The sequence below is a fragment of the Pristis pectinata genome, chromosome 6 (genome assembly GCF_009764475.1).
Source record: "Pristis pectinata isolate sPriPec2 chromosome 6, sPriPec2.1.pri, whole genome shotgun sequence".
NCBI lineage: Eukaryota > Metazoa > Chordata > Chondrichthyes > Rhinopristiformes > Pristidae > Pristis > Pristis pectinata.
Genome location: NC_067410.1, coordinates 15,706,222 through 15,718,714, shown reverse-complemented (window position 1 = coordinate 15,718,714; position 12,493 = coordinate 15,706,222). Strand labels below are relative to the sequence as shown.

At 40.5% G+C, this 12,493-nt stretch overlaps 1 protein-coding gene across 3 annotated transcripts in view; it reads right to left on the bottom strand.

Moving 5' to 3' along the window:
• Positions 1-12,493, bottom strand: part of LOC127571100 (inter-alpha-trypsin inhibitor heavy chain H3-like) — a 45,091-nt gene that overhangs the window by 14,617 nt on the left and 17,981 nt on the right. For all 3 annotated transcript variants that reach the window (XM_052017162.1, XM_052017163.1, XM_052017164.1), the window contains 4 exons: positions 10,924-11,109; positions 9,328-9,467; positions 6,242-6,402; positions 2,767-2,865 (listed from right to left, as the gene is read on the bottom strand). In XM_052017162.1, coding sequence (XP_051873122.1) covers positions 2,767-2,865; positions 6,242-6,402; positions 9,328-9,467; positions 10,924-11,109 — 586 coding nt within the window. The remainder of the gene's footprint in view (positions 1-2,766; positions 2,866-6,241; positions 6,403-9,327; positions 9,468-10,923; positions 11,110-12,493) is intronic.

Genomic DNA, 12,493 nt, shown 5'->3' with positions numbered 1-12,493 from the left:
AGGGAGGTGCAGGTAAATCTCTGCCCCACCTGAAAGGACTGTTCGGGTCCCTGGATGGAGGAGATGGAAGTGGTGTAGGGGCAGGTGTTATACCTATGGCAGGGGCAGTGGAAAGTCCCCGGGGTGGGAGCAGAATGGGTGGGAAAGGAGGAATGAACTAGGCATTCACGGAGACAGTGGTCCCTGTGAAAGGCTGAAAAGGGTGGGGAGGGGAAGATATGATTGGCGGTGGGGTCCCATTGAAGATGGCGGAAGTGGTGGAGAATGATATATTGGATATGTAGGCTGGTGGGATGAAATGTGAGGACAAGGGGGACTCTATCCCTGTTGCATCTGGGAGGGGTGGGGGTGAGAACGGAGGTGCGGGAAATGGCAGAGATGTGGGTGTGAGCTCTCTCGACCACAATGGAGGGGAAGCCATTGTTAGTAAAGTTGGACATCTCTGAATAGAAAGCCTCATTATGGGAGCAGATGAGGTAGAGGTGGAGAAATTGAGAGAAAGGGACTTGCAAGAGACAGTATGAGAGGAGCTGTAATCGAGGTAGCTGTGGGCGTCAATGGGTGTGCAGATGTCGGTGGATAAGCACTCTCCTGAGATGGAGATAGAGAGATCAAGAAAGGAGAGAGAGGTATCAGAGATAGTCCAAGTGAATTGGAGAGCCGAGTGAAAGTTAGTGGCGAGATTTATGAAACTGTTGAGTTCTGCATGGGTACAAGAGGTGGCACCAGTGCATTCGTCGATATAATGTTGAGGAATGGGGCCGGAACGTTGAATTCTCCCTCTTTAAGTAAGCCAAACCAAACCCACCCCCTACCCTCACCATGCCTCTTCTCTTCTTTTCTTCCCTTTCCTAGCCTCTCTCTCCTTTTTCTCCTCGCCAATTTTTTTCCTCTCTCCTCTTCCTCTCCTTCTCTCCCCCCCATGCCACCTGCCTCCATACCCTTGACCCATCCCCTGGTGGATCTGTTCTCCCCTCCTCCCCCTCACCTGCAATCACTGTCTCTTAGCTGCATCTACCTATCACCACCTTGTGCCCACCCCGCCTCCCCTCTTTTGTCCACCTATCACTGCTCTGCTTTTCCCTCCTATATATTGGGCTTCCCCTTCAGTCCCGAAGGGTCCTGATCCAAAATGTTGACTGATTTTCTCCACGGATGCTGCCTGACCTGCTGAGTTCCTCCAGCATCTTGTTTTTTCAACTATTTTATATAGGGCATGGGAGCAGAGGGACCTGGGTATGTGTGCACATATCATTGAAAGTGGCAAAAGAACACAAGAAAATTGGAGCAGGAGTAGGTCACCTGGTTAATCAAGCCTGTCCTGCTGTTCAGTGTGATTAAGTTTAATCTGCCCCAGGCCTTGATTTTTCTTCTGTGACAGTTCCACATGACCCTCAATTCGACAAACTTTGAAAAGATTATCTACCTCCTCTTTAAGTGCTTGGAATGATCTAATCTCCAGAAGCCTCTTGGGTAGAGAGTTCAAGAGGTTCACAACTCAAGAAAGTGGTTACTTAAGGCATACATTATTCTGTCCTTTATTAATAGAGGCAAAGTGTTTAAAAGCAGGGAAGTCATACCGAACCTTTGTAAAACAACTGGAGTATTGTGTTCAATCCTGGTCACCACATTAGAGGAAAGATGTGATGGCATTAGAGAGGGTCCAGTAAAGGTTTTCAAGAATGGTTCCTGGGTTGAGAGGCTACAGTTACAAGGACAGATTAGAGAGGTTGGCAGAGTTTACTTAAGGGAAGGCTGAGGGGAGAGGGGTATGGACAAAGTGGAGAGTGGGAGATGTTCCCCCTGGTGGAGGGGTCAAGGATCAGAGGTCACAGGTATAAAATAAAGGAAAAGTAAATTAAGAGTGATGTAGGGAAAAAGCTTTTTATGCAGCATGAAGTTAGAATCTGAGATGCACTGCCTGCAGGTGTGGTGGAGGCAGATTCCACGGAGGCCTTCAAGTGGGAAGTAGATAAATCTATGAAGAAGAAAAATTTGCAAGGCTACGGAGAAAGAACTGGTGGGTGGAACTAATGAGTTGCTTCAGGTAGAAATGGCATGGACACAATGGCCAGAAAGGCCTTCTTCTGAGCTGCAATGATTCTATGATCAGCTTGACCATTGAGCAGTTCAACCTAAAACAATCTACTCCTCTCTTAACAGATGTTGCCTGACCTGCTGAGTATTTCCAGCATCTTCTGTTTTTACTTGTGTCAGTAGTATTTTGCTTTTGTGAGATTAAAAGGTAATCCAACAGAACTGTTCAAAATCACGAAGGATGTAAACTGAATAAATAAGGTGAACCTGTTCCCATTGGTGAAAGGTCAAGAGTCAGGGAATACAGATATACAATTACTGGCAAGAGAACTAAAGGAAAAATCTGTTTGTGCAGTTCACTGTTTGAAAGTGTGGTGGAAGCAGGTTCAATCATGGCTTTCAAAAAGGTATGGAAAAGTACTTAAGAATGTGGACAAGGTGGGCTAAATGGTCTGTTTCCATGCTGTATGACTCTACTTGAAAGAGAGAAATTTGCAAAAGAAATTTGCAGGGGTGTGGAGGTGGACCTGAGGAATGGGACTAATGGTACTGCTCTTAACAAAAAGCTGGCATGGTCTCAGTAGGGACAATGACTTCATTCTCTGTTGCAACCATGTTATGACGCTAATAATCACTGCAGCATGAGCATAAACTACTGTTAGTTTTCTTTATTAATACTATTGTTAGAAAATATATATGTGCAGTTACATTTATTTGAAAAAATCTCACCAATTGATTCAACGCGTGGTCCAGGAGTATATCGCCGTGATGCTTGGGAAACACGTGACCTATATGAAACCCTTCCACTCTGCACTGTTTGGAGATTGGCTGGATCAAAAGAAAGTTTCATAAATCACCTTACATTAATTTGTGTCACTATTTATAGTAGCTGAATAGGCTATTCTGTAAAGATTACATTTTAAATAGATTTTTATTGAATTACACTCTTGCATTACATCAAAATGCAGGATTTCTTACATGACAACTGCAAATACATATTCTTCAATTTGTGTAGTTATGTCTATATTAGTAAAGAAAGAATTCAGATTTATACAGCTCCTTTCATAACTTTATGATACATTAAAGTACTTTAAAAATCATAGAATCAGACAGCACAAAAACAGGCCCTTCAGCCCACCATGTCTATGCTGACCAAGTACGTACAGTATCTATACTAATCCCACATACCAGCATTAGGTCTGATGTTTCTTACATGTTGTCTCAGTACCTGCCTCCACCACCTTGTCAGGCAGTATGTTCCAGACTTCAACCACCCTCTGGGTGAATATTCTTTCTCAGATATCCTCTAAACCTCTCACACCTTACTTTAAACCTATACCCTCTGGTCTTAGACACCACTGTCATAGGGAAAAGCTTCTCACTATCTATCCTATCTCTCATAATTTTGTATAGCTTTATCAAGTTTCTCTTATCCTCCCCTGCTCCAAGGAATACAAACCCAGTCTTTCCAGTTTCTCCTCAACTGAAATATTCCATCTCAAGCAAAATCCCGGTGAACCTCCTCTGCACCCCTTCTGGTACAATCATGTTATTCCTATAGTGTGGTAACTAGAACCGTGCACAATATTCCAGCTGGAGCCTAACCAATGTTTTATAAAGTTGTACCCAGACATTCCTGCTCTTTTTAATGCCCTGGCTAACAAAGGAAAGCATCCCGTATGTCTTCTTCACCATCCTATCTACCTGTGCTGTCACCTTCAGGGATCTTTGGACTTGTACATCAAGGTCCCTTTGCTCCTCAATACTCCCTAGGGCCCTACCATTCATGATACATGTCTGACTCTTACTGAAACCCCAAAATACATTACCTCACACTTAGCAGGATTAAATTACAACTGCCATTTCTCTACCCAATTTACCTGATGATCAATATACCTAAGACCACCCTCCTTACTAAACAACAGCAGCACATTTCACACCATCTGTTTTGCCACCAAGGAAATTAGAGTGTATTTTTTTGGCAGGTAAGGATATGCAATGGCAAGGTTCAGCTGGTGTGCTATGAGGGATAAGTATTGGCTTGGGCAACAAGAAGAAACCTCCTGCTCTACTTAAAGTAGAGATCATTTATGCCCACTTCAGAGAACAGGCAGGCTGTTGACTAAGTTACATAATGATGACAAGTTTCACTTTAGAACCTGGGTAATGAGTATGAAAAAAAATTAATATCAGGCAGGTTCTGTAATGGCTGATGTAATCCAACAATTTATCTCTTATGTAGTGATTAAACACATACTGTGGCCCAAAATACACTTACCTTTTATCAGCAATTGGGAGTCTAATACCAGGACAACTAAGCTCTTGCTCTCCTGCTGAATTCAACACTGTCCATGGTGGAGCACAAATGTACTGAGCTGAAGGACACAAAGCACTCATTCTTATAAATGAGGCCCCTAAACTTAATTGCAGGTGATGGGTTTGTTTTATTGACTTTATTTTACTTAAACATTTTTATTAATTAATACCACTCAAATATGTTTTTAGTCGAATTGAAATTGGACCAATATTATTGGACTAATTAGTCCAATTTTAAAATTCTCAAATAAAATTCTATTCGTTTTTAATTTTTTTTTGTTATTTAAATTCTTTCGAGCTATATTTAAATGTCTGATCAGAGATATTTCCTGTCGAAAGACTATCAGGGCAGTTGAGAGGCAGGGCTTAAGAATCTGCTGCCAGAATCCCAGTCAATGCTTGCAGATCACTCCGCTTTACTGTGGCAGTCCCACCTCCAGCACATCTGGAGCCACAGTGCCATAAAAGGTGCCGACACAGGAAGAGCATGAGGGTGGTGGAGGCCCAAGTGAAGAGAACAGACCGAATCAAGCAGGATCCAGCCCATTGCTGCTCAGTGGAAAGGAAACATGGCTGGCTTTTGTTGCTTCCCTCTTTCACTTGCACATGTCCTGACCTATACAGTTCTTAAAAGAGCAATACACAGTGTTGTTAAAGTGGATAAAATAATAACAATAACAAGAGCACGACAGGTGAGTGATCCATTCCATTAACTTTACCCAACGAGTAAGGAAGGAGAAAATTACCTTTCCCTACTCCTTCTGCCAATGAGTCTACCAGGAGGGAGAGAACCACTGGTTTTGCAAGATGCTGATTGGGCAGAGGGGATCCAAGATTATTCATGCATAATTTCAACTGAAAAGTGAACTAGTAGATAATAAATACTGGAGATAAACAATATTCGTTGTACCAGTCACTGCCTGTGAAGCCACCATTATTGACACACCACATTGGGTCATCCTTTCAAAGGAAAAGATTCTACATTATAATAAAGAAAGTGGAGCTGGAAGAGAAAATGGAAGAAAGAGCAATGTAGAGCTGAACAAGTAAGATAATAAGGAATACACAGGCCACACACAGATGGGATGCTGTATCAGCAAAGTGAATTTCACTGCAGGCTATCCCAAGGAGAACTCCAGCTGCGATTAGCTATGATAGCACTGTGATCTGTTGAGCAATGTTAGGAGGATGGCGGCATTGCTCGGTTTGGCATTGCAGAATGCCAGCACACTAGCATCACCAATTTTATGGTGCTGCAAAGGCAAGCTTCCATGGGTAACCCCAGAAAACTTCCTGACCAGGAAGGATCCCCTCTCCCAAGGGTCCAGAGGGTGTGCAATTTGCATTCATTCTTTGAAAATTGATCCTCTCTGACCCCCATCGCCCCTCCCTTAAGAAATATCAGGGGAATGGATGTAAATTAGTTCAATTTCCAAGCTGTATTGGACAGCTCATGTAAAAATGTTGGAAAGTAGTGGGAAGGATCCTAAGGTGCTGCAATTAGGGAATAAAGCAGAATATACTGGAGGTCCCTAGATTAATTAACCTTTATTTATCGTGAAGGGTTGGCTTAGCAGTTATTAATTTCTAAAGGATGAATTAGGGAGTTATTTATTATATTTTTGGAGTGCAAATACTGCAAAAATATACAAATCTAGAAATCACCACAGCAATATCAGCTGGTAAATCACTAATGTATCTGAGGATTTGAAATAACACAAATCCATTAAGTACATTGTATTCAGCAAAAGTAATTTTAAAGCAAAATCACTTTCAAAATAGGTTTAATGACAGTTTATATAGAGGAAATATTTCCAATTAATGGATTAGACGAAGTTCAGTGATATAATTAAAAGAGAAATTTAAGAAAAATAGAAATAATGATTACCAATTCCTGTGGCTTTGTTGGCCTTGAGGATTCTATCCACTTTGTTCTCCTCTGGTTTAGTCACAACCATTGATGTGAGTGGTGTTACAAAGTTATACTTCAGTGAAAGTTCCAAGGCTCTGTCTGTTAGTATTTTATTTTCTCTTGACCCTGCTGAAATTCTGAACATGGAAACATGTTGAATAGATTATTAACTTTTTCTCTTTTTCTCCTTCAATCTTCCTAGCAATTTCTTTCCAAACACTTTCCTTTATGAAAGCCATGAGTCAGTTGACCCAATCCTTTCCCAGCCCCATCCATACACACACATTCCCCACTCCCTCGATGTAGTCCTGCATATTATTCTCCCACAAGTATCCGTCTAGGTCCCATTTGAAAATGTTTATTGACTCAGTATCCACAATACTTATAGCCAATGAGTTCCAGATCAAAACCACTCTCTGTGTAAAAGACCATTTCCTTACATCCCTCAAGTTCATTGCTCATCATTTTGAATCTGCGTCTCCTGGTTTGCAAACTGCCTTCTGATGGGAGCAGCTTATTTTTATTTATCTATCTAAACCCATCATGGTCTTGGTCACCTCTTTCATATCACCTCTTAACCTTCCCTGTTCAAAGGAAAATAACCCCAGCTGCTTCCCACTTCAAATAACTCCAATTCTTGTCCAGCATTGTAACCTGTTAGAGATTATTCAGGAATTACGTGGACCGCAGGCATTAATTAAAACAAGAACAAGTCTTAAAAAAAAAACCGGTTTACAATTTAACTTCCACAGATACCTAAAGGCCATTGAAACCATCGGGCTGGCCGCTGTCTAAGGAGTTTGTATGTCCTTGCCGTGACTGCGTGGGTTTCCTCTGGGTGTTCCAGTTTCCTCCCACATTACAAAGACATACGGGTTAGGAAGTTGTGGGTATGCTATGTTGGCGCCGGAAGCTTGGCGACACTTGCGGGCTGCCCCCCAGCACATTCTACGCAAAGATGCATTTCACTGTGTGTTTCGATGTACATGTGACTAATAAAGAAATCTTATCTTATTCTGATTCTGTACCATTGTAACTATGCAGGGGAAGATGAATGTTCATGTTAATTGGCCCTCATTGAAACCCTCATGATTATATCAGGGAAGGCATTGTGGCCATCTCCTGTATTAATACATAATAATAGGCATATCCCTGCCACTTCAGGACATGGCTGTTTGTATATCCAGGGAGCCATCCCTCAACACTGTAACAAAAGTAGTATATTTTGGGTATCTGGTGTTTTGTGGTCAGAACCTCTCAGACCTGACACCAATGTTTGAATATTCAAAGAGGTTCTACCATTTGGGATGTGCTCCCATTGCTAATCTGTAATTCTGCAAAGTCACATTCAAAATGTTAAAGTTAAGTAAATAATTATAGCCACTGAAACTGTAGTGAATCATTTATTATTTATTTGTGTTTAACGTCACTATACAGTTGAATTGTGCAGAGATGAGAGATTCTCCAGAAGGCCTGCCTATGAATAGACCTTTTATATCCACCAGCTTCAGTCTCCAGTGACTCGGTCACAGTCACAACATGGCCAAAATCTGTCATACCTGCAGCCATTCAAGTAAATATCTTCTGCACCTTCTTGAGGATTTTAATAGCCTTCCTAAAGTGTGGTGATGACCAGAATTGAACGCAATACTGCTTTGTAGGATATTCAGTGCTTTATTACAATTCCCAGCTTTTGTACTGTGTGCCTCTGCTTATGAAACCAAACTTATTCCAGCAGGAGATTTTGATAATGGTCAAAAAGAACAGTTGAGCAACTTGTGCTTTTCTCACTTGCAGAAATGGAGGGGGCAATTGTGGCACTCTGTTGCAGTGTTAGCACAGATCAACTAACACACTCCTTTCTTCTTCATGAACACACATTGGCCCAGAAATTAGACCTGTTCTTTTAAAAGCAAATCCCGTAGAAAAGTGTTTTTTGCATGTTTGTGCCTAATTACTATTGAAGTCCCTGCCGCTGGGAAATTAGACTTGCCACTTTCATAATTCATTCAAACATGAGTGTATTTCCCCTTTGTATTTTGCATACATGATAGAGTCGTCATTTGAGTGATTCCTTTTAATAATCTACGACAGAAATTGGATCATGACCAATGTTTTCCTCAATAATACAAAGAGTTTATCACAGTGAAAGTAGTGCATCATGGATGATTTAGAGTGTCCATAGTTCCTTACGACATAAAAGAAGGCCATTTCTACGCCGGCACACAAAGCAATCCCATTCCCCAACTAATTTTCTCTGCAATCTACTCTCCCACTGATTCTACCACTCACCTACACAGCTTGCAGTGACCAACTAACCTATCAATCTGCACAAGAAAACCAAAGTGCCTGGGTGAAACCCATGCAATGGAAGCCAGGTTTGAACTCAGGTTGTGAAGCAGCAGTTCTACTAGCTGTGCCGCCTCCTGGAACACCAAATGAATATTCTTACACCACCCCACTTCAGTGTATTAATGTATTAAAAATGTTATTACTGTTGGACCTAAGCATCTGTGCACTTATATCTTCAGGCCATAGATGCCTGCATCTGTGTGGCTCTAAGGCTGTCACGGTCTGCAGAGGCTTTGGACCACTCAAGACATGAGGTGCAACTGGCTCCTTCCATGTGCCGGGGGTGGGGGGTGATGTCATCATTTGGATATCTGTATGTCATCAGCTAACTCTCCACTGCTTTCTGTAATACTCTTTCCCACTGCCATGGAGAGAGGTCTTTAATAATGCTGAATTACTTCCCATGAGTCATTACACAAATCGTGTGGCTGATACCTATGTAAGTGCGCAGATCATGTCTTAACACTGCTTAAAGGGAAGAAACATGATAACAAATTCTTAAAGAAAGAATGTCCAAATTTTGTGGGTTATTATTAGTGATACCCAATTTGGCATTTGGCAAAACACAGTCCCACTTAGCACACCAAAAATGGGTGAAATCTACTTTCAAGGAAATTGTGTTAATGAATGCTATGCTATTCAGAATTCATCTCACATATGAAATTGGCTAATGGTCCAATTTTGTAGAAAGGAAACACTTTCCATTTTACCTTTGTTTTAGGAGCTGTTGAATCGTCAAGTACGCCCACAATCTCTCAGTGAAGTCACCAAAAATATATTGCTGATGTTCAAGAATGCTCTCTGCCTCTGAAATGTTGACGTTGCCTTCAAGACATAAATTACTGTTCGCCTGCAAGGAAATTATACCATATTAGCTGATGCTAAAGATATCAGTTCATGGAGCTAAAACATTTTGTTCTAGAGAAAATTTTGTAAATTAAGCAAAATCTCCCATTGCAGGTTGATTGGTGGAATTCTATAATAAAATACATGAACTGGCAGCCAGTTTGATTTAGTTGGTAGAACAGTTGCTTTTATATAATAAAATAAAAAGCAGAACACAATTAGAATAATATAGTGAGTTTTGAAAGATGTGTTGCACTTCTGCAGCTGTTGATCCCTCGGTAGGAGATATTAAATTGAGGCTCAATTTGTAAATGTTAAAGATTCCATTGTTCTACCACAATAAGGTCAGTGAATTTCTTACATACATGTTTTTCCTGAACTCCATGGAAAACATACTGACTGGTTATTTCTATAATTGCTGATGGTGACATTTTTCTACCTAAAGGCAGTCATTGAATTTCAAAGCTGTTGGCGCTATCTAAATCATGTTCAAGACCTGAAAAGGGGCCACTTAAATAAAACTCATCCAGTCTAACCAATATGGAAAAAAGAAACAAAAGCAGCAATGTGGCTTTGTGTCCATGGAACATTTCATTGTAGTAAACACCTGAAGCTACCTCTCAGAGAGCAGATCAGATTCCGTCAAGCTTTACTAGTAGGGTTAAGAAAGGTGGCAAAAAGTGATTAAAGAAGTAGGAATTAAGGAGGCAGACTGTGCTGAAAGGTAAGCAAAACATAGACTATTAACCAAATTAAAAGGCTTTGTTGGCAATACAGTTATCTTAGAATAAGAAGGCATGTCTTACATTGAGCTCATATTTCCCAGTTCGGGCTAGGTATGCATCCTTTCCTTTTTCCTTTCCATCATCAATATTGGTGTAAAACATTTTTTGATATCCCTTCTGCCTTGTTTCCTTTCATGCAGTCTTTAAAAGATTTTCATAACTCTTCCACTGCATTGCTCATGCCCAGTGTCCAATTTGGTCCTGTGTGAAACACTTGGGCCATTTTCTAAGCTTAAGGAATTATATGGATGGAAGACTTAAAGTAAAGATCTCATGGCAACGTTTAAAGAGCTGAGGGCTGCACTAACAACTAATCTGAATCAAAACCACAGAAGGCAAATCTGTAATTCCTTGCAGTTGCTCTTAATGAATCTTTTGTCTAAAACAGCTGCCACAATGGCAGAGTAACAGCTGTTGTTGCAGTCTGGATAAAGATAATCAACTTTGTACAAAGTTTAGAGCCATTTCAAAGAGAGTTATAAACTGCCATGTAAAATCAGGCCTTTCTGTTCATCAACTTTATTGTTTTAATTGTGAAGTTAGTCAAAGTAGAAATGATTATTTTAGAAATGGTTAACTAATATTTTGTAGCAATTTAGTTGTGTTCTGCTTGGTAGTCTGTTGTATTAAATGCAACAAGAGCTAAAGAACAGTGTACAGAATTCAGGGACTTACAGTTTGTGCTGTAATTTGTACCATGAATTCATCCAGACTATTGTCTGATATCTTGCCAGCTACCACAATTTCAGATCCATCATAATACTGTCTAAAATTGGCCTCCGTTAGTTCTGAAATTGCATTCTCTGGATAAAGCAGCTCAACGTCCAAAAGCAAGGGATTTGCAACTTCATCATAAAAACCCTGAATCAAAAATAAGCACATTTACACAGAATGAAGGTTATAAACATTTTTTTTAAAGCAACTTTCTTAAAAGAAAATTGAATGAAATATCAATGTGCATTGCAAATTTTAACTGTAAATAATTGGAAATCTCTGTTTCAAGGTGCTGTGAGTTCTCAGTGGTTGAATATATTCAAGGTCGGAATTGAAAAGAATTTTGGGCACAAAGAGAATTAAGATTTAGCTGGTGAAACAAACTTAAGGTACAGGATCAGCCGTGCTCCCAGTGAATGGGAAAGCAGGTTGAGGGTGTAGCATATATCTGTTCCTATTTTCTTCTTAAGTGAATTCACAGTTAATGAATACACATGATAAAGTTAATACAGGAATTCAAATACTTATTCACCTTTCATCACATGTACCATTATCCTAGTTAAAAACTCCTTAAGTGAAAAATGTTCACTCATAGTATTCCCTGGTGTTGAACATTTTCATACCTTCGTTGTGAGTGAAAGATTGGCAATGATTAGGGACGTGGTTTCGAACATAGAACAGTACAGCATAGTACGGGCCATTCCTACTCCACGATCAATCTAACCCTTCCCTCCTACACAGCCCATAACCCTCTATCTTTGTTAAATCCATGTGCCTATCTAAGAGGCTCTTAAATGTCCCTATTGTATCAGCCTCTACCACCACCCCCGGCAGTGCGTTCCAGGCACCCACCACTCTCTGTGTAAAAAACCTACCTCTGACATCTCCCCAAAACTTTCCTCCACTGACAAATGGATTTCCTCTGCTGCCCTGGGAAAAAGGTGCTGGCTGTCCACTCTATCTATGCCTCTCATAACCTTATACGCCTCTGTCAAGTCACCTCTCATCCTCCTATGCTCCAAAGAGAAAAGCCCTAGCTTGCTCAACCTTTCCTCGTAAGACATGTTCTCTAATCCAGGCAGCATCCTAGTAAATCTCCTCTGCACCCTCTCTACAGCTTTCATGTCCAGAACTGAACACAATACTCCAAGTGGTTTCCTTCAAACTGCAAATCTTTGAGTCATTTACTTCCACTTCACACACAAAGCAATTGTAAAATAATAATAAAATATCTTGTCAGGTACACAGCTTAGAGTCAGGTTAGGGGACTTGGGAGCAAGTTAATAATATTAAAGCCCTTGGAGGTGGGGTGTGAAATGTGATTTTTAATTTCCAGTTTATGTTTTGCATCTTCTTACCCACGAACATTTACTTCCACAAACTTATCTTTTCAACAGAGCATTAGTTGCATCATAAATTAAAACCAACAGAAAACAATCTTAGCTAGGCCACTCCCATATATGAAAAACACCTCATATTTCCACTTAAATAGCTTGATTTATCAAAATGCTCAGCTTTAGCTGTCAGGTGT